The sequence below is a fragment of the Lodderomyces beijingensis genome, assembly GCF_963989305.1.
Source record: "Lodderomyces beijingensis strain CBS 14171 genome assembly, chromosome: 7".
Taxonomy (NCBI): domain Eukaryota; kingdom Fungi; phylum Ascomycota; class Pichiomycetes; order Serinales; family Debaryomycetaceae; genus Lodderomyces; species Lodderomyces beijingensis.
Genome location: NC_089976.1, coordinates 1094691 through 1111785, shown reverse-complemented (window position 1 = coordinate 1111785; position 17095 = coordinate 1094691). Strand labels below are relative to the sequence as shown.

The following is a 17095-nucleotide window of genomic DNA, read 5'->3' as shown; positions in this document are numbered from 1 at the left end:
CTATTCTAATCTCAGTTTCTTGTTCATTGGCTCTTCACTCTCATCTCCATCTTTCAACAAATGTTTAGCCAAAATCGAGTACAAGTCGTCCTTTGTAAACGGCTTGGCCAAGATATCGCTCATCCCGTTTTGCAAATACGTCACAAGGTCGTTATCCTCGATGTTGCCCGTCATGGCAATAATCGGCGTCTTGGTATCAAACGAGCGAATCACGCTCGTCGCTGTGGCTCCGTCCAAATTGGGCATGACTATGTCCATCAACACGAGATCGTACTTGGTGTTTTCCACCGTGGAGATGGCATTGAGGCCGTCGGTGACAACGGTGACTTGACACCCGTACTTTACCAAAAACTTGCGACACAACTGAATGCACACATTGTCGTCCTCAACCAAGAGAACATGGAACTTTGGGTTGGCAATGGAAGTGGTGCTGGTCTGTGGTAGCACATTGGTTTTTGGTGACGCCGATGAACTGGTCAAGGGAGAGAGGGGTTTGTTGTTCGCTGGCGACGCATGCACATAGTCTTCAGGAGCAGTTCCGGGGTTGGTCTGCGATGAGGAGGACAAGCTTTGCTGGTGGTTCTCATGGTGCTGCTGGTGTTGGTGCTGGTGCTGGTGCTGCTGGTGTTGGTGCTGGTGCTGGTGCTGCTGGTGCCGGTGTAAGTGAGGCGGCTGCTGGTCAAGCGTTTGGCCGCTGTTTGAACCTCGTGGTGGTGGCCCCTGGTGGACATCATCCATGGACTGAGTTCGGTCTAGTGTCTGGTTGGCAGACTTGGTTGGAAGAAATGCTTGGTTCGCTTGTGTCACCGACAGCAGGCGCGAGAGCGTGGCAAGACCGCTAATGGGACTGGTGGCGGAGTATGCTGTTTGCGGCGGACGGCCACTCGGGATGGAAAGGGAGCGGTTGTTGTTGAGAACCGCTGGTTGCAGTGGCTGTTGCAGGGCTCCAACTAGGTGGGAAGGTATTGGCTGAGTCATTCCCATTGTGGAGGCGCCGCCAGACGGCTGCATCGATTGCGTTGAAACCACGGGCGATTGGAGGTGCGGTGGGATTCGCGGCGACTGCAGCTGCAAATGCTGCGATATACTGGGAAGCGACGTTGCCGAGAGCGAGCCCAAGTGGTTGGCCGTGGACATGCTGGCGTTTGGGTCCGGGTGAGTAAAAGGGCCGGGGCCAAGGGCATTTGGTGGTGGAAAGTCCAACGGCGGAATTTTGATCCCAGACTGCAACAAGACATTGATCAAGAGGCTCATGGAGCGGTAGTACCGCTCGTTGAAGGAATTTATGGAGACAATGTGGTCCACCAACGTCTTGTATTTCTTTTGTAGCACTGCATTTTCCTGGCTTAGCACCTGGTTGCTCTCTTTGAGAGCGTCAACTTGCTCTCTCAAATGGTTCTGCGACTGACTTAGCTGGATGTAGTTGTGATTGCTAGCTGGGTGTGAGCTCTGTGGAAGGGGGACCCTGGTGGAATCGTTTGCTGCTGTCTCCACATTCACTTCTGATAGGCTGGGGTTCTTCTTGATAGCTGCACTTGTAGGCTTTGATCCGTTGTTGGAAGACGATGGAGACGCTCCGCCGGTTTTCTTTGTAGTGGGGCCTTTCCTCTTGATATTGTCCAACGATTCTCGGTCGTTGATTCTAAAGTCGGGATGTTTAAACTCCCAAGCGTCTTCGCCATAAGGGTAGCTCAGTTTGGCCTCGTTTGGAATCTTGACTTTATGAAAGTCGTACTTGTTCAATTGTCTAACAAAACTTGCAAAATTGGAATGTTTGAAGTGGCGTGGCAAAATGTCCTTTGTAAAGTTGTTTGTGTTGATCACCACAAAGCTGTCCCCGTTTTGGGTCCATTTGACAATGTTCTTATAACTATCTTCTTGAAGCATGAGAAATAGCTTTTTGACAAAGTCGTTGGACCCGCTCTGGTTGGAGCTTGACGTTGTAGCAAGCGTGGAGTTGGGAGCAATGGTGTGCTTCAACGATGTGGTTGTAGAAGGAGGAACCGACATGATAGAAATGGGACGGGCTTGTATTCTAAAATTATTGGCTTCGCTGGCTAGGTGATGTTGTGGATGTAATCATGAGTCGGCGGAAGGAGCAAAAAGCAGGCCTCTGAATCGGGGTAAACGGGTGGAAGGAGGTTGATAAATAACTTGGGACCAGAATGTATAATGTGTGAGCTACCAGTGTAGTTTGAGAGTTCTGCAGCTACAAATCACCTTATAGAGTCTAGTAGTGGCAGTTCCCTATACTTGTGCTCTGGTGGTAAGTTCCAAAAAGTGTTGATCTTTTTTCGCTCTCCCTCAGTCACTGTCTCCCTTTTACTAATAATAGTAGTCTCCTTTAATACACGATACATATACTTCCGCACTGTATAGCATGGACTAATTACTCTAAACAAAACGTAGGAGGGATTGGATGCCAAAAACAAGGCATGTCAGATATAGGGGTTGGGGCTACATGTGAAGACATGGCACCGCCGTTAAGTAGAGTTGAAGAAAGAAGTTAGTCTCTTTGCAGCCACAAACGTGTTCACTACATACCACACATAATCACAATTCGTCGTGTCCGGCTCGGGCATTGTTGTTGAACACAATTGGAAACTCATGAGGTTTGACTATTGTGATTCTGCCCCTGCCCTCGTCGACAAGCTTGCCTGTACTCACCGAACCCACTTTGTTCTTGATTCCCACAATGACAATTCTTTCAACGTTGACTGCAAGTGTGTAATTTCCCTCCTTTTCCACCAGAATGCCTTTCCTTTCGTCAACTTTGTACCTAATGTATGTAAACTCGCCACCAATGGTTTCGCCGTCGTCGACATATAACGACCCTTGCGCCTTTCCCTGTTTGTCCAACGCCACCACCAAAGTGTAGGGGTCGTGCTTCATCAACTTGGTGGATCTCCTATACCTCAGCTTCATTGGCACCACTGACCCGCCTTTGAGCAACATGGGAACATCGTTGAGCTCGACACTGAACCGATGGGAGTTTAGTCTCTCTCCAATCACCCCGTTTGCAAAGTGGTAGTAGATGTCCTCGTGATCTCGAGGAAGGAAAAACTCCACTTCTTTGGCACCTGCATCCGTAACAGGCTTTACCAATATCCCAGTATCGCCAAGGAAAAATTCGTCGTCAACCTCAAACGTCACCTTGTCCTTCAGGCCTTGGTAGTCGTAAAACAACGGTTTAATCACGGGGGACCCGTTTCTGGAAGCGTGGTAAAAGCTCGTGTAAAAAGCAGGAAGCAACGCGTACCTCAATCTGATGGCATTTCTGATACTCGACAAGTATGGCTCCTCTACCATCCACGGCTCCCTTCTTCGTGAGTCAATGTGAGCGTGCGCTCTGAAGAATGGATACCAAATACCAGCTTGGTACCATCTGGTGAGCAACTCTGGCGAGGGATTGCCAAAGAACCCACCAACATCTGCCCCGGCGAATGGCATCCCCATTATGTTGGAGGTCAACACCATGGGGATGGATATTTTCAAATACTCCCATTTCGACATATTATCGCCGGTCCACATGGCAGCTGTCCTCTGACTGCCGGCAAAATACGACCTAGTCAATATAAACGGTCGCTGAGTGGGCAATCGTGCAAGCAAGGACTGAAATGTCGCCTCGTGGTAGGTCAACCCAAACACGTTGTGGATAGACCGGTGCTCCCACTGGCCATAATGGATGTTGTCCTTGGGGGCACTTGTTTCCGGTCCACTGAACACCGATGGCTCGTTCATGTCATTCCAGAGGTGCAAGTTTTTGTACCTGTCAGAAATCATGAATTTTCGATGGCTTTCGTCCCAGAAACTTCGGCTCTCCGGGTGCATGGTGTCCACCCAAACAGACTCACCGGGCCAGCAGTGTCCATAATACACTTGGTTGTCGGCGTTTTTCATTGCTATACCTCTCGTGACCAACTCATTGCTCACCTCGTAGCCGGTTTTAATGTGAGGGTCAATAATCACCACCAAGTTCCGGCTGCTCCGGTTCAACTCCTGCAACATCTCTCCCGGTTCAGCAAAGTTCTCCGGGTGCCATGTAAAATACTTTTTATTGTCGGCGTATTCAATGTCAAGCCAGATGGTGTCATAGGGTATCTCGTACTCGTCGAATTTAGAGTTGACCTCCAACACATCCTTGATGTCGTTGTAGTTCCACCGGCACTGGTGGTAGCCGAGACTTGACAATAGGGGCAACTGCGTGTTTCCGGTAAGCTTGCCGTAGACTTGGTTAACATCCCGCGGACTATCCTCAATAATCACCACAAAGTCCAAAATGCCGTTTTCCGACATCCAATGCACTGATGACGCGCGGGTGTCTTCTTCGATATCGATGTAGGTGTCGGCGCTGTTGATCCAAAAGATCCCCGCTGCCACGTTGCCGTTTACTGCCATGACCAATGGGATCGACCCGTACATTGGCAACCGCGAGTCGACCTCGTATTCAAAAATGTCCACGTTGTAGAGCCTGTATGGCTCATGCATTTTGGTATCCTTCAAAAGCATGGAGTCTGCATGCTCGGGGATGCCGTAGAGGCTTTCGAACCCAACCAAGGTAAAGTCGAGTGCCACCGCCTCAGGTCCAAGGGGCAACCTATCACCTTTTGAGTCGGCAAAGCTATCGGAAAACATATCAAAGTCGGACTCTTGAGGAAAAAGATTTTCCTGGTTGTTCTCTTTTGATCTGGAATGCTCAATGTTGAGCAACTGCTTTCCGTTGACGACAATCTGCTCCTTTCCGTCGTAAAAAAATGTAAACGTGACCGGGTTGAGCTGAATGGCAACCTCGTGTCTGGGGTATATGACGGTGATCTCGTTATCCAGTCTCTTTAGCCGAAACTGCTGTGGACTGGGGCTATCCTTGAACGCCCAGTTAGAGGCCTCGTTGTATCTATTAGGATTCACCAAGCCCTCACTCATGGGTCTCCTTTCGTCCATTTTGAATCTGAAGCTGTTTTCAACGATGCTGATTTCAAAGGGAAACACAGCTGGTGCAGCACTCGCAAGGGTCTTTTCAATCTCTCCACTCAAAACCCCATCCTCAACCTTAATCGAGTCTTTCAAAACTTGGTAAGGGCTCTGAAAAGCGGGATCAAGCAGTACTTGCTTGGCATAGTGTCGATTGCGGTGGCAAAACCCTGCCTGGTGACAGCTTTTGAAGAGATGGTCCTTGACACCCAAGCAGCAGCTCAACAATGCTGTGAGAAGAATAAGAATCCGCGATAGCAGGTGCATGGAGAAGGGATATGAGGAGAATGAAGTAGGGTGAGTTTGTACCTGTATTTAATTTTCAAGACGCATTTTATGCTGTTAATCTTTTGCTTTTTTTTTGATTTGCGCTTTGCGGGATTCGAAATGGGTGTCAGTACCGATTTGCAGCCATCACGTGACTTCCCAATGAGCTTTGCAAAGTCATACCCTATCCTGTAAAACAGGTCCATGAGCTACTCGCTCTGACTGTATTAGACGGAAGATGACTTTATTCTGTTTTCTCGAGTTTTGCTGCAACTGGTAAAGTTTTCCCAAAATTTTGGTGCAAATTTCATCATATATTTTTATGCGTGGTAATCTTCTGACACCTCATCTACATGGTGGTTTCAACAAATGTAAACCCCCGTGGTGCTCATGTTTTTCACTTTCTCAAACACAGGAAATGATTGTGAATGAGCAAGTGCAACTACTGTGATTGGGAAAAAGGAGAGTCTGGCATGCAGATTGTTGCTATTGACACAGCTCTGCAGTTCCCCTTATGGCCATAGAGAGCTAGAGCTTTATGATACAAGTGAGGCCATATCAACGCAGTGCATGTCTTGCCTCCTGCCCACAACGAGTCGACGGAACCGATGGCACGTTCAACAATCGTATCTCAACATCCGCTTCGATTCCCGGCCATGAAGGTTTAAAAGCGTACGGTCGTGTGACTTGCCATAAAAAAGATCCCAAGTGGTAGTATCAAGAAAATGGAAAAGAAAAATTCAGTCTCTTTAAACAGCACCAGAATATTCATCTAGAACAGAACAATCTGTTGCAAACACATATTATATCCAAATACAAGTTAAGAAACCGCCGCGATTTCAATGAGCCTGGACAATGATAGAAAGAGGTCACCTGAGACAGACCATCTACCGTCAAAGAAAGCCAAGGTGCTAGATGAGCTCAGCACCGAGGGCCCGCTCAGCCAGGCCGACGTTGTCTATTTCAAAAAGGAGGCCATCTACAGACAGATGCTCAACTATAAAGAGCAAGTACTCAAATTGCAAGGCAAGGCGAAACGGCTCTCGATGGAGTCCGAGGGAGTCAAACATGTCATTACCGTGTTGACGGCATGGTACAACCAGATATTGGCGTTGTTTGACAATAACGAAGGGACCAATGAAGATGTGTTGGTGCCGTTTCCAGAATCAACGGATGACGAAAAGCTAGAACAGCTAAGACGAGCAGTGTCAAGAGCATTGTCGTCAACGTTGCCTCTAAACTTTGACGCAACAAAGCTCCAACAGTTGAGTTCCATCAAAAGCCAGAACCAGATACTAGCGAGGGAGAATGAGTCGCTCTTGGTGCAAGTTGACCAGTTGCAAAAGGAAATCCTTGGTTTGATCAACCTGCGAGAACGCAACGCGTCAAAGACGCTAAAGAGAGTCGACGACAGTCGGAAGGAAGTTAGTGAAGATGTAAAAGTCAAAGAGGAAACACCGCAGCCTGTGCCGAGTGGTGACCAAAACGGAAACTCTCGCGATGTAGGCGACGAGCAATGGGAGAAATTAAACTTGGAGCTTGAGCAGCTAAAGTCGTGCAACCAGGTGCTAAACAGTCAGCTCGAGGAAATGACAGGCTCGAATAAGGCCCTTTTGTTGAAAACCACCGCGTTGGAGAGCAAGATACACAACTTGGACGAGTCCGACTTGCAGGAGAATGTGATTTACAAAAAGATTGTTAAAAACAACCAGTCCTTGCAGGAGCAGATTAGCAAAGTCAGCAAACTAAACACGGTGAATGTCGCAAAGTTGACCGAGTTTGAAGAAAAACACAACGAGCTCAAAAGCTTGATAGAGGCTGATATTGTCAAGGAGAATGAGAGCTTGAAGCAGACCTTGGCCAAAGTAGAGCAGGACTTGGTCCGCGTGAGAACAACACGCGACGAGCTTTTGGGCAAAAATACGTTGCTATCCAAGCAAATTGAAGACCAAAAGACTGCCGCGGCACTTCTCGAGTTGAATGCGGTGTACTCAAAGAGGATCGATGAGCTCATCCAGAGTCGAGTTGAAGTTAGCGGAGATGCTAAAATCGAACTCCTAAATAACGAAATTAAGGAAATCGAAAGTGCATTTAAGCAAACCAGAGAGTTTGCTATGAAGAAAATGTCCACAGCAATAGACCACGAAAACCAAGTGAAGAAGCTAACAATTGAAAAAAACAAGGCGGACCAGAAATACTTTGCATCGATGAGACTCAAGGACTCGCTCAGCAGTGAAAATAAGGTATTGAAGCAGCAAGTTGCCAAGTCGCAGGATTTGGTAAAGAGTTTCACCGAGCTTGAGCTGAACTATCTCAACAAAATCGAGGTCTTGACAAAGTCAATTGTCGACTACAAGATCATCAAGGAAAACTCGTTGCAGGATAACTATAACTTGCAAGATAGTATCAAAAACTTAAACGTCATCAAGGACTCCCTAGAGAAAGATGTGGAACGAAAAGAGGCCAAGATCGTTTCCATGACCACGGAGGTGGTGGAATTGAAAGACCAATTGAACAAACAAAGCTTACAGTTGGACTCACTAAGAAAAGAGTTTGCAAACGCAGAGAGCTTAATCAACAAGTACCGAACCAACAACACCGACTCAATCATCCAAGAAGACGAGCAACAGTTGGAGGCGTTGCGGTCGATTGCAAAGTGTTCGGTGTGCACAAAGAACTGGAAAGACACGGCGATAACCGTGTGTGGGCATGTGTTTTGCTCCAAATGCACGCAAGAACGGCTAGCTGCGCGGTTGAGGAGGTGTCCCACTTGCAACAAAGGCTTTTCCATCAATGATCTTTTAACTGTTCATTTATAACAATTGACGGAATGCGTTTTGTATCAACATGTAATAGTAAATGTGAAGAGTAACGAGCAACGTTGTATCAGTACTGAAAATAGTTCAAACTCTCTACCTTACCAAGCCAACACGCGTATGCATCTGGTGTCGACAGAAAAACAAAATAAAAAAATAATCTTGCTGGCTCCTTTTTTTTTTCCCCCACTGAATCGTCACCCATAAGTTTGTTGCCTCCAACATGTATCGCCCAGCCCCTACCTAGATAACCTAATAAATGCAATTACATAGTCAACAGTGGTGAGGTACTCCGACAGATGTTACTAGGCTTGAGTTTTGGTCGGAAAAGGTTTAGTACTGGCACCAACGGTACAGCGCACACGATGAATCTTTTAATCATGTGACCCATCGGTGAGAAAAAAAAAGTAATAGTCAACAGGGAGTCTACCACGAAATACCCCCCCTCAGCTGAATTTCAAGCTTGGTTTTACTATTGGCTAATCCACCAGCCCCGAGAGAATGACACCGCCATGAGAACTACTTTAAACAAGTACAGGGCAAGGTGGCAAAAAAAAAAAAGAGACACCAGGGGATATAATTTTTGTCTTCTTCCACGGTAAAGTCTATACGTTGGAGAAGGTGGCGTTGGAACTTTACAAGTAAACGACTCAAGAGCGAGAATTGCGACTGGAAAAAAAAAAATTAAAAAAACAAACAACATTGAGCCAGCAGTATAAATACAATTCAATTTTTCCATCGATTTTTCACAACACAGGTACAAAGGAGAGAGATAGATTTTCACCACCATTTGAAAAAAAAAAAAGAAAACAAAAAAATAGGGACTTCTGCACATGGCAAGATTTCTACAATAGAGTCCATCATGTCCACCGATCACGAGTTTCAGTCGCCGGAGAAACGGAAACTAGATGAGCGAGAGGAAGATTCTGCTGCCGAGGAGGGCTCGAAGAAGCAAAGGACTGAAAATGGACAAGTTGAGGAGACTGTGGAGACGGAGGAGACAAACGGGAATGGAGACTCAAGTCAGGTTCCTGATCAGCAGGAGGAGGCTGCAGCAACCACGCAGCCTACTGCAACCACCTCACCTCCTACGGCTTCTGCTCCCACACCCGCAGCCAAACCACCAGCGGAACCAGATATGGACAACTTGCCCGCGGATCCCATGCCTGCCCACCAATACAAGTACGCCCTAACTACAATCAAGGGCATCAAGAGATTAAAAGACTCCACCCCTTTCCATCTCCCAGTCGACACTGTCAAACTAAACATCCCATTATACTACAACTTCATAAAACGCCCCATGGACTTGTCCACTATAGAACGGAAGTTGCACGTGAAGGCCTACGAGAGTGCGGAGCAGTTCACCAGCGATTTCAATCTCATCATTGAAAACTGCCAAAAGTTCAACGGTGAGGCTGCGTCCATCTCCAAAATGGCGTTGAACATCCAGGCCCAGTTTGAAAAGCTCATGCTCAACATGCCCCCGAGGGAATTACCACAGGGAGTCACAGAAACAAAGGCAGTGTCTCCCGACATCAACAAACGAAGGGCGGACTCTGTTGCCGCCGCACGGCCAAGAAGAGCGGTGCACCCACCGAAATCAAAAGAACTACCTTACGACGTGAGGCCTCGCAAGAAAAAATTTGCAGCGGAACTAAGATTCTGCGCGCAAACCATCAAGGAGTTGACGTCGAAAAAGCACTACAACTACAACTTTCCCTTCTTGGCGCCCGTGGATGCCGTAAGCTTGAACATCCCCAACTACCACCAAGTTGTCAAGGAGCCCATGGACCTCGGTACCATTCAGTCCAAGTTGACAAACAACCAGTACGACAGCGCAGATGATTTTGAAAGAGACGTGCGGTTGGTGTTTAAAAACTGCTATGCGTTCAACCCCGAGGGAACCGAGGTCAACATGATGGGCCACCGCCTTGAGGCCGTGTTTGATAAAAAATGGGTCAACAAACCGGTGCCCGAGCCAACACCCCCCGCTTCAGAAGTGGAGGAAGAGGAGGTGTCGAGCGAGGAAGAGGAAGAGATAACCGAGGCCATGATTGCCGACGTGCCCGCGATCCAGTTTCTCGAGAACCAGTTGACGAGAATGAAGAAGGAGTTGGACGAGATGAAGAAAGACCACTTGAAAAAATTGCGCGAGCAGCAAGCGGCTAAAAAGAAAAAGAAGAAAGCAGCACTGTCGACTGCCAAGCGCGGCTCAAAGGCGAAGCGAAAGGAGTCGTCGGTGCCGCCCGTTAGCCAGGTGAAACTCACGCCGCCGCAACCGGTTGTCACATACGAAATGAAAAAACAGGTTTCCGAGGTTGTGCCTACGTTGTCCGACAAAAAGCTCAATGCGTTGATCAAAATCATCCAGGACGACGTGCAAATCAGCAACGAGGACGAAGTGGAGTTGGATATGGACCAATTGGGTGACTCCACGGTGTTGAAGTTGTACGACTTTTTATTCGGCGAAAAGGCGGCAGTCAAGATCAAAAAGAAGGGCAACAAGTCGGGAACCAATCTAGACGAGTTGGCGCATTTGAGGTCGCAGTTGGCATTGTTTGACGAGGGCAACGGGCATGCGCAGACAGAAAGTAACGGTCTTATGGGTATCAAGCATGAAGAAAGCTCCGACGACGATGCCGTGTCGTCTGAAAGCTCGGAGGAGGAGTAGTGAGGCCAGGATGCGGGATCTTTCTTCTCTTGTTTTTCTTTTTTTTTTTTTTTTTTTTTGGCTTCTATATACTTGTATTATTTAAAGAAATTTCCATCAACTGCTTATCTGTAACTTGCAAATTGAAAATATTCTAGAGTGGGACTCTACTCACGTGACTGTACCTAAAGCTGGTGTAGCAGATCATCACTTGTGTATTTGCACAGATTTCATCTCATCTCAGCTGCAACTGTGCAATTCCCTCAATGACAGTTCCCTCGAGACCGGCAGAGAACAGGCCCACGGCGATTATACAAAGATGCAAACTAGAGAACCGGCCAGTGTGCGTCGCAGGCCCCATGGTCAGGTACTCCAAACTCCCATTCCGTGAGCTATGCCGGTTCTACAATGTGGATATAGTCTACACGCCAATGATACTAGCTCGTGAGTTTGTCCGCAACGATATGGCTCGGTATTCGGACTTTACTACAAACGCCCGGGACCACTGCGTCATAGTGCAAGTGGGCGTCAACAACGTGGAGGACTTCATGAAATTCATCGATATGATCTTGCCGCATGTGGACGGGGTTGGGATCAACTGCGGATGCCCCATAAAGGACCAGATCCGGGAAGGGATCGGGGCTGCGTTGATGAGCGAGCCGCATCTCGTGGCAGCGATGATCTCAGCGGCCAAGGCCAAGTACGGGGGTTCTGTTTGCATTGACACAAAAATCCGAATACACAGCGACGTGAATGAAACCATCGAGTTTGTCAAGATTGTGGAGGCTGCGGGCACCGACATCATCACCATCCACGGCCGCACAAAGACCACCCGGTCGTCCACCCCTGTTGACTTGGACGCAATCAAGATGGTGAGGCTGCACATTAAAACGGTTCCTGTGATCGCCAACGGCGACTGCTTCACATTGGACGATTGTCGGAGAATCGCAGCTTATACCGGTGCCGACGGTGTCATGTCGGCACGAGGGATACTAGCAAACCCGGCACTTTTCACGGGTCAGGACCAAACACCCTGGAGTGCAGTCGAGGTGTTTATGGCGTTGACCACGAGCTACGGCTTGCCATTCAAGTTATCGCAACACCACGTACTGCAGTTGTTGGAAAATATGCCAGTGTCGAAAAAAGTGGTCAAGAGAGTGAATGCTGCGAAATCGATGGTGGAGATGATTGATGTGTTGGACACATACTTTGTGCTAAAGAGAAAGCATGAGAAGGGATATGCATGTGCTGTGGAACCTAGTTGGAAGAAAGAAAGCTTGAATATTACATAAGTTACATTTCGGCTAGTTCGATGTTCATGATTGGCACACTTTTGGTCTTGTTGTCGATTTTGTAGATCCCCACCAACTTTTGCGCCAACTCAAACATATTGTTCCGTAAGGAAATGACGATAAACTGGGCGTTTTTGGTCCTCTCCTTTATATAGTTTGCCACAATAGACACGTTGCGAAAGTCCAATGCGGCGTCGATCTCATCCATCACATAAAGCGGCGTGGGTTTGTATTTGTGCAAAGCAAACACCAATGCCAACAGGCTCAACGTCTTTTCGCCGCCAGACAAGTTGGAAATGTTTTTCCACGACTTTTTCGGCGGCATCACGCTGAACAAGATGCCCTCGGAAAAGGGGTCCAAGCTGTCCACCAACTCCAACTCGGCGTTGCCTCCCATGGTGATCATCCGGTACATGTCCTTTAGTGTCGAGGAGATGTCGCTGAATCCTTGCATGAACTCGTCGAGTCTCTTTCTCTTCATATCCTCGCAGTAGTCGCGCTTCTCGTCTCGATCGCCAATGGCTTTGTTTAAATCGTCTTTTCTCTCCTTGCACTCTGCGAGTTTGGTCCCGTACTCCCTCAAGATCTCGACATCCACACGCACAGTCGACATGTACTTTTCAATCTCTTCCACTTCGGAGTTGACAGCGTCAATGTCGATGTCGTCGTCAGACTCGTTATCTAATAGTGGCGTGGTATATGTGGACTGCTCGTGGTCCGGAAGCCAGTAAATATAGGGAGTGAGGTCCCGCACCGGTATCGAGTCTAGAGCTTGCTCGTTCTGGGCGACCAAACGCCGCATCTTTTCCAAATGTCCCTCTACTTTCTCCAATTGGTTCTTTATCTCAACCTTAAACTGTTCAAAGTCAGCAATCTCGGCCTGTTTCTCCTCAATCTCCAAACGCGCTACTTCAAGCTGCTCATCCTTTTCTTGCTTTTGCTGATTCAACACCTCCATTTGCACTTCCAAAGACTGCATCTGTTCCACCACCACGGCTTGTGACTCTTTCAACTCCTTGACCGCCGCTTCCAACTCTGCCAAGACCCGCGTTTCTTCGTCAATGTTTCGCGTGTGCCGTTCAATATCGCTTTCCAACTTCTTCACCGCAATTCTGTCCCCACTGGTCTTGTCGTTGGTTATAGAAATCTGCTTCTTTATACTATCAACCGTGGAGCTTTGCACTTTTAAATCGACACCTCCCGCCTCCATGATCTTCCGCTCTAGCTCCGAAATGCGCGTTTCCGACTCGGCCATTTCAGATTGCAATATGGATTTCTCCCGGTGCAACACGGCTAGCTGCTCGCGCTTGTCCGTAATCTGCGCTTCAAAGGGGTTCGTGGCGTCCATCTCCTCTTGCTCTATGGACAAGGTTCTCCTCAACTGAGCAATCTCTTTCATCTCTGATGCAAGCCCGGCAATGTCCAACTTTAACTTTTCAAGCGCCCGCCGTGTTTCCGGCTCGAGCTTTTTCACCTGCTTTAGCGCGGCCACGCTCTCGTTATACTGCTTGCTCGTGTCATCGTACTTGCTCTCCAACTCCGATATCCGCCCCCGCAACAGCTCCAAGTCCAGTTCCTCAACCTCGTTGGTATCCTCACTGCGCGAGGACGTCAACTTCATGGCCCCCTTTTGAATATAGTTGCCACCGCCTGACATTGTGCCAAAAGTGTCAATCACTTGCCCATCCAAGGTGGCCACCTTCCACCGTTTAGCACCGTAGGCGACGGCCTTGGCCTCTTTCAAGTCGGGCGCGACCAACGTGTGGAACATCTTGCTAAAGAATGCCGGTGCAAATTTCGAATCAAGTGGGTCAACGAGGTCAAAGAGCCGCTTGACCTTGGATGGGTCGCCAGGCGTGTTTATCGGGGACAAGTCAAACTTGCTCAACTTGGAGAGACATATAAAGCTAGCATATCCAAGTCGGTTTTTTCGCAAGTACTCGATGCAGGCCTGGGCGGTTTCAACGGAATCGACAACCATGCTGTCCAAACCTGGGACCGCTGTTGAGATTGCGACATCATATTTTGCGTCAATGCGGCCAAGGTCGCCTAGTCGTCCGTGGAAACCTTCAACCCTGCCGGACTTTGCCAATTTGCTTAGAGATGCTAGCACGCTGTTTTTGTTTTCCTTGGATTGCAAAATAGCAAGCGAGTCATGGAGCTTGTTTTTGTTCTTGGAGATTTGCAGCTTCAACTTGTCCAACCCGGCTTTTAACAAACTGGTCTGCTCCTCGCCGAGAGCCCACTGCTCGGTAATCTTTTCCAAGTCTCGCTCCTTCTGTTGATACTCTGCTTCCTTGGATTTACCCTCTGCTTTGATATCTCTGAGCCGTCGCTTGCTTTGCTCTAGCTGGGTCCGTTTACTATTCATTTGGCTCTCGAGCATGTTGATCTCTGTTGCAACCAACTGGGCTTTGCTTTCATTCTCCTTGATTTTGGACGTCCACGGCTCCAACCGTGTCTGCAAGGTTTCAATCTCCTGCGTAAACACGGAGGTCCTCGCTGTTAGCTTTGCCCTCATCTCGGCCATCTTGTCCTCCTGTGCCAGTAATTTCAAAGTTAGCGTCTCAATCTCGGTTTTGTACTGTGCAGAGGAGTTGGCATAAGTGGATAAGCTCTGCTTTGCCTTGTTTAAAGATGCAGTCAGCGACGCCACGGATTTGTTTGCTTTCCTGATCTTGGCGTCCATGTTTTTTGACTTTTCTTCAAAAGCAACGTTTTGCTTGTTCAAGTCCTTGCGTTGTTTGCTCAAACGATCCATCTCAGTGGTCAATCGCTTTAGCTCCTTGGTGGTTTGCAGCTGCTTTTCCTTCTCGGTGGTGATCTGTTTAGTGACCTCCGCGACTGCTTCTGTTCTCTCCTGCAACTTTCCCCTCAACTCGCTTGCTTCTTGCTCCTCCTCTTGCATCTGCAGTCTGTACCGCTGTGCGTTGCAACGGAACTGGAGCCCCATCAAGTGGTTCAATTTCCGCTCGAGGTCCAAAAACTTTAAAGCTTCAGCCTTTTTCTCCTCCAACAAACTTTTGTCCTTTTCCACAAACTCCAACCGATCTGACTTTTCCTGGCATATAGTGTTGAGCTCTTCAATCTCAGTGGTTGTATCTTCAATCAACTGCTTGTACTTGGTCGTTCCAATAATGTCTTCCAAATACTCAAGTAGGCCGTCTTCGCCCTCCTTCTCGGCCTTTGCCTTCATTTGCGCTATGGACTCGACCTCGCCTTGAAGAATCAAAAACCGCTTGTGCTCCAAGTCAATGCCTTGTTTTTTCAACAATGAGGTCACCTCGGTGTATGTGCTCTTCTTGTCGTTGATATAGTACGCCGACTGGTTGTTCTGGAACGCTTTTCTGGAGACGACCAAGCTTGAGTCTGGTACATTACCAGCTCCTTGAAGGATGGGGTCGCCATAGACCATCTTAAAGTGTATATCGACCTGGCAATACTCCGGCCGACTGGTGCCCGAGTTGTGTATCAACTCGGATATTTTTCCCTGTCTCATTTTGCTGGCTTTGAATCCAAACACAAATAGCATCGCGTCAATGACGTTGGACTTGCCACTGCCGTTGGGGCCAACCACTGACGAGAATGAGGAGTGGAAGGGCCCGATGAGCTGTCGACCGGCGTACGACTTGAAGTTGGTCAAGGCCAACCGATCAATGACTAGTCGAGGCTTTGTGGGAGTGGCGCACGTGGTTTGCAGCGGGTGGTTGACCACCGACGGCAGTGGCTCTGGCATTGGCGTTCCGTGGCTAGCTTCAGCAGTTTCTGCACCCTCAACATGTTCTGCGAGTGGCGCATCAATTTCCACTTTACCGGGGTCTAGCATATTTGTTGGTCCTTCATTGCCTTCATGTTCCTCTCCTTCCGCGTCCTCACTTTTCGAAGGAGCCTCGTCTTCATGCTCGCTTGCGGCTTTATCCGACTCATAATCGCTGTTGTTGATAAACGAGTTGTCGCTGGCGTCGAGTTTCCTTTTCATCCGGGAGGAGTGAGGTTGTAAACATAGAGCAGCAGTTTGGATGTAAGCCTGGTTCAGGTTGATTTTGTTGCAAAAACTGATCCCTACGCGTCAGGCAGAGGTAAACAAGAGACAGAGATTTTGCGGCAAATTACACGACTTTTTTCAAGGAACTGCTCATCGGTGCACCACCAGAGTGTGTGCCAGCCACCCAATGCCAAAGCTATTGCTGATCTAGCTTGTAACTTGAAGCCTATATAGTCTTTGAAACTGAGCTGCGAGCGACCGCTTCCGTATCCCACGCCATGACAGCAGAATTTCTATTCATCAAACACAATCTTTTTTTTTTTAGCGCCATCCTCGATTTCAGCGGCACTAGAAGATGTCGCCATTTTATCCGACAAGAGCGGTGGCAAGCCTCGTAAACTTCTCTGTATTCGCTTCAACTGCGATAACTTAGCCAGGCTTTCCTTGTCAGCAGCAAACCCGGTGCTCTGGTTCTGCTCCTGCTGCGTTATAGGGTTGTTGTTGTGCTCGCTAACGGTAATAAACTGGGACACGAGTGCCTCTGCTTTGCTATCCAGGAGCAGCACAGTGGCGTCTATGTGAACAGTTGTTGGTGAGTTTAAAGTCGAAGGGACAGCTCTTCTGCTGTCGCCGTGGAGCCCTGGCATTGTCTCTTGATGTTGGAGCAAATGAGTAACGTGCGGGTTGGTGATGATAAATACGCTAAAAAACTCCTTACCGTACATTGCAGAGAGAGTGGAAAAAAAATCACCATCCAGATCAGCTCCGCACCATATCAAGGTTCAATTCAACCCCCAAGCGTCATGTTGCAACATATCCTCAAAGCACAGCTCAGCAACGTGTTTAGACAGCCCGGTCATATTCCGCGGCTTACACAAGCGCTCCCTCGGCAGCTCTCACTCACCCAGCCTGCAACACCAACTATTTCACCGTTACAGTCGTTGCTCGGCCTTGTGCAAAGGAGATACAAATCCAGAGGAAACACGTACCAGCCAAATACGTTGAAGCGGAAAAGAACATTTGGCTTTTTGGCCAGACTCAGAACAAAAGGCGGTCAAAAGGTGCTTGCCAGAAGAAGAGCAAAAGGAAGATGGTTTTTGACTCACTAGATAAA

The 17095-nt window shown here is 48.2% G+C and overlaps 8 protein-coding genes across 8 annotated transcripts; 4 read left to right on the top strand and 4 right to left on the bottom strand. All coding sequences in view use genetic code 12, as the record gives it.

Moving 5' to 3' along the window:
* Positions 1-2010, bottom strand: LODBEIA_P57490 (uncharacterized protein; the record flags this gene model as incomplete). Its single annotated transcript, XM_066976115.1, has 1 exon — positions 1-2010. One exon carries the CDS (start codon positions 2008-2010, stop codon positions 1-3), a length of 2010 nt encoding a protein of 669 aa, XP_066832687.1.
* Positions 2011-2553: 543 nt separating this feature from the next.
* Positions 2554-5238, bottom strand: LODBEIA_P57480 (uncharacterized protein; the record flags this gene model as incomplete). The annotated part of the gene is made up of 1 exon (XM_066976114.1): positions 2554-5238. The coding sequence occupies one exon, from the start codon at positions 5236-5238 to the stop codon at positions 2554-2556; it is 2685 nt and encodes an 894-aa protein (XP_066832686.1).
* Positions 5239-6080: 842 nt separating this feature from the next.
* Positions 6081-8057, top strand: LODBEIA_P57470 (uncharacterized protein; the record flags this gene model as incomplete). Its single annotated transcript, XM_066976113.1, has 1 exon — positions 6081-8057. One exon carries the CDS (start codon positions 6081-6083, stop codon positions 8055-8057), a length of 1977 nt encoding a protein of 658 aa, XP_066832685.1.
* An 859-nt stretch (positions 8058-8916) lies between these two features.
* Positions 8917-10725, top strand: LODBEIA_P57460 (uncharacterized protein; the record flags this gene model as incomplete). Its single annotated transcript, XM_066976112.1, has 1 exon — positions 8917-10725. One exon carries the CDS (start codon positions 8917-8919, stop codon positions 10723-10725), a length of 1809 nt encoding a protein of 602 aa, XP_066832684.1.
* A 245-nt stretch (positions 10726-10970) lies between these two features.
* Positions 10971-11996, top strand: LODBEIA_P57450 (uncharacterized protein; the record flags this gene model as incomplete). Its single annotated transcript, XM_066976111.1, has 1 exon — positions 10971-11996. The coding sequence occupies one exon, from the start codon at positions 10971-10973 to the stop codon at positions 11994-11996; it is 1026 nt and encodes a 341-aa protein (XP_066832683.1).
* A 1-nt stretch (position 11997) lies between these two features.
* LODBEIA_P57440 (uncharacterized protein) lies at positions 11998-15975 on the bottom strand (the record flags this gene model as incomplete). Its single annotated transcript, XM_066976110.1, has 1 exon — positions 11998-15975. The coding sequence occupies one exon, from the start codon at positions 15973-15975 to the stop codon at positions 11998-12000; it is 3978 nt and encodes a 1325-aa protein (XP_066832682.1).
* A 299-nt stretch (positions 15976-16274) lies between these two features.
* On the bottom strand, positions 16275-16706 carry LODBEIA_P57430 (uncharacterized protein; the record flags this gene model as incomplete). Its single annotated transcript, XM_066976109.1, has 1 exon — positions 16275-16706. One exon carries the CDS (start codon positions 16704-16706, stop codon positions 16275-16277), a length of 432 nt encoding a protein of 143 aa, XP_066832681.1.
* Positions 16707-16784: 78 nt separating this feature from the next.
* On the top strand, positions 16785-17090 carry LODBEIA_P57420 (mitochondrial 54S ribosomal protein bL34m; the record flags this gene model as incomplete). The annotated part of the gene is made up of 1 exon (XM_066976108.1): positions 16785-17090. One exon carries the CDS (start codon positions 16785-16787, stop codon positions 17088-17090), a length of 306 nt encoding a protein of 101 aa, XP_066832680.1.
* Positions 17091-17095: the final 5 nt, after the last annotated feature.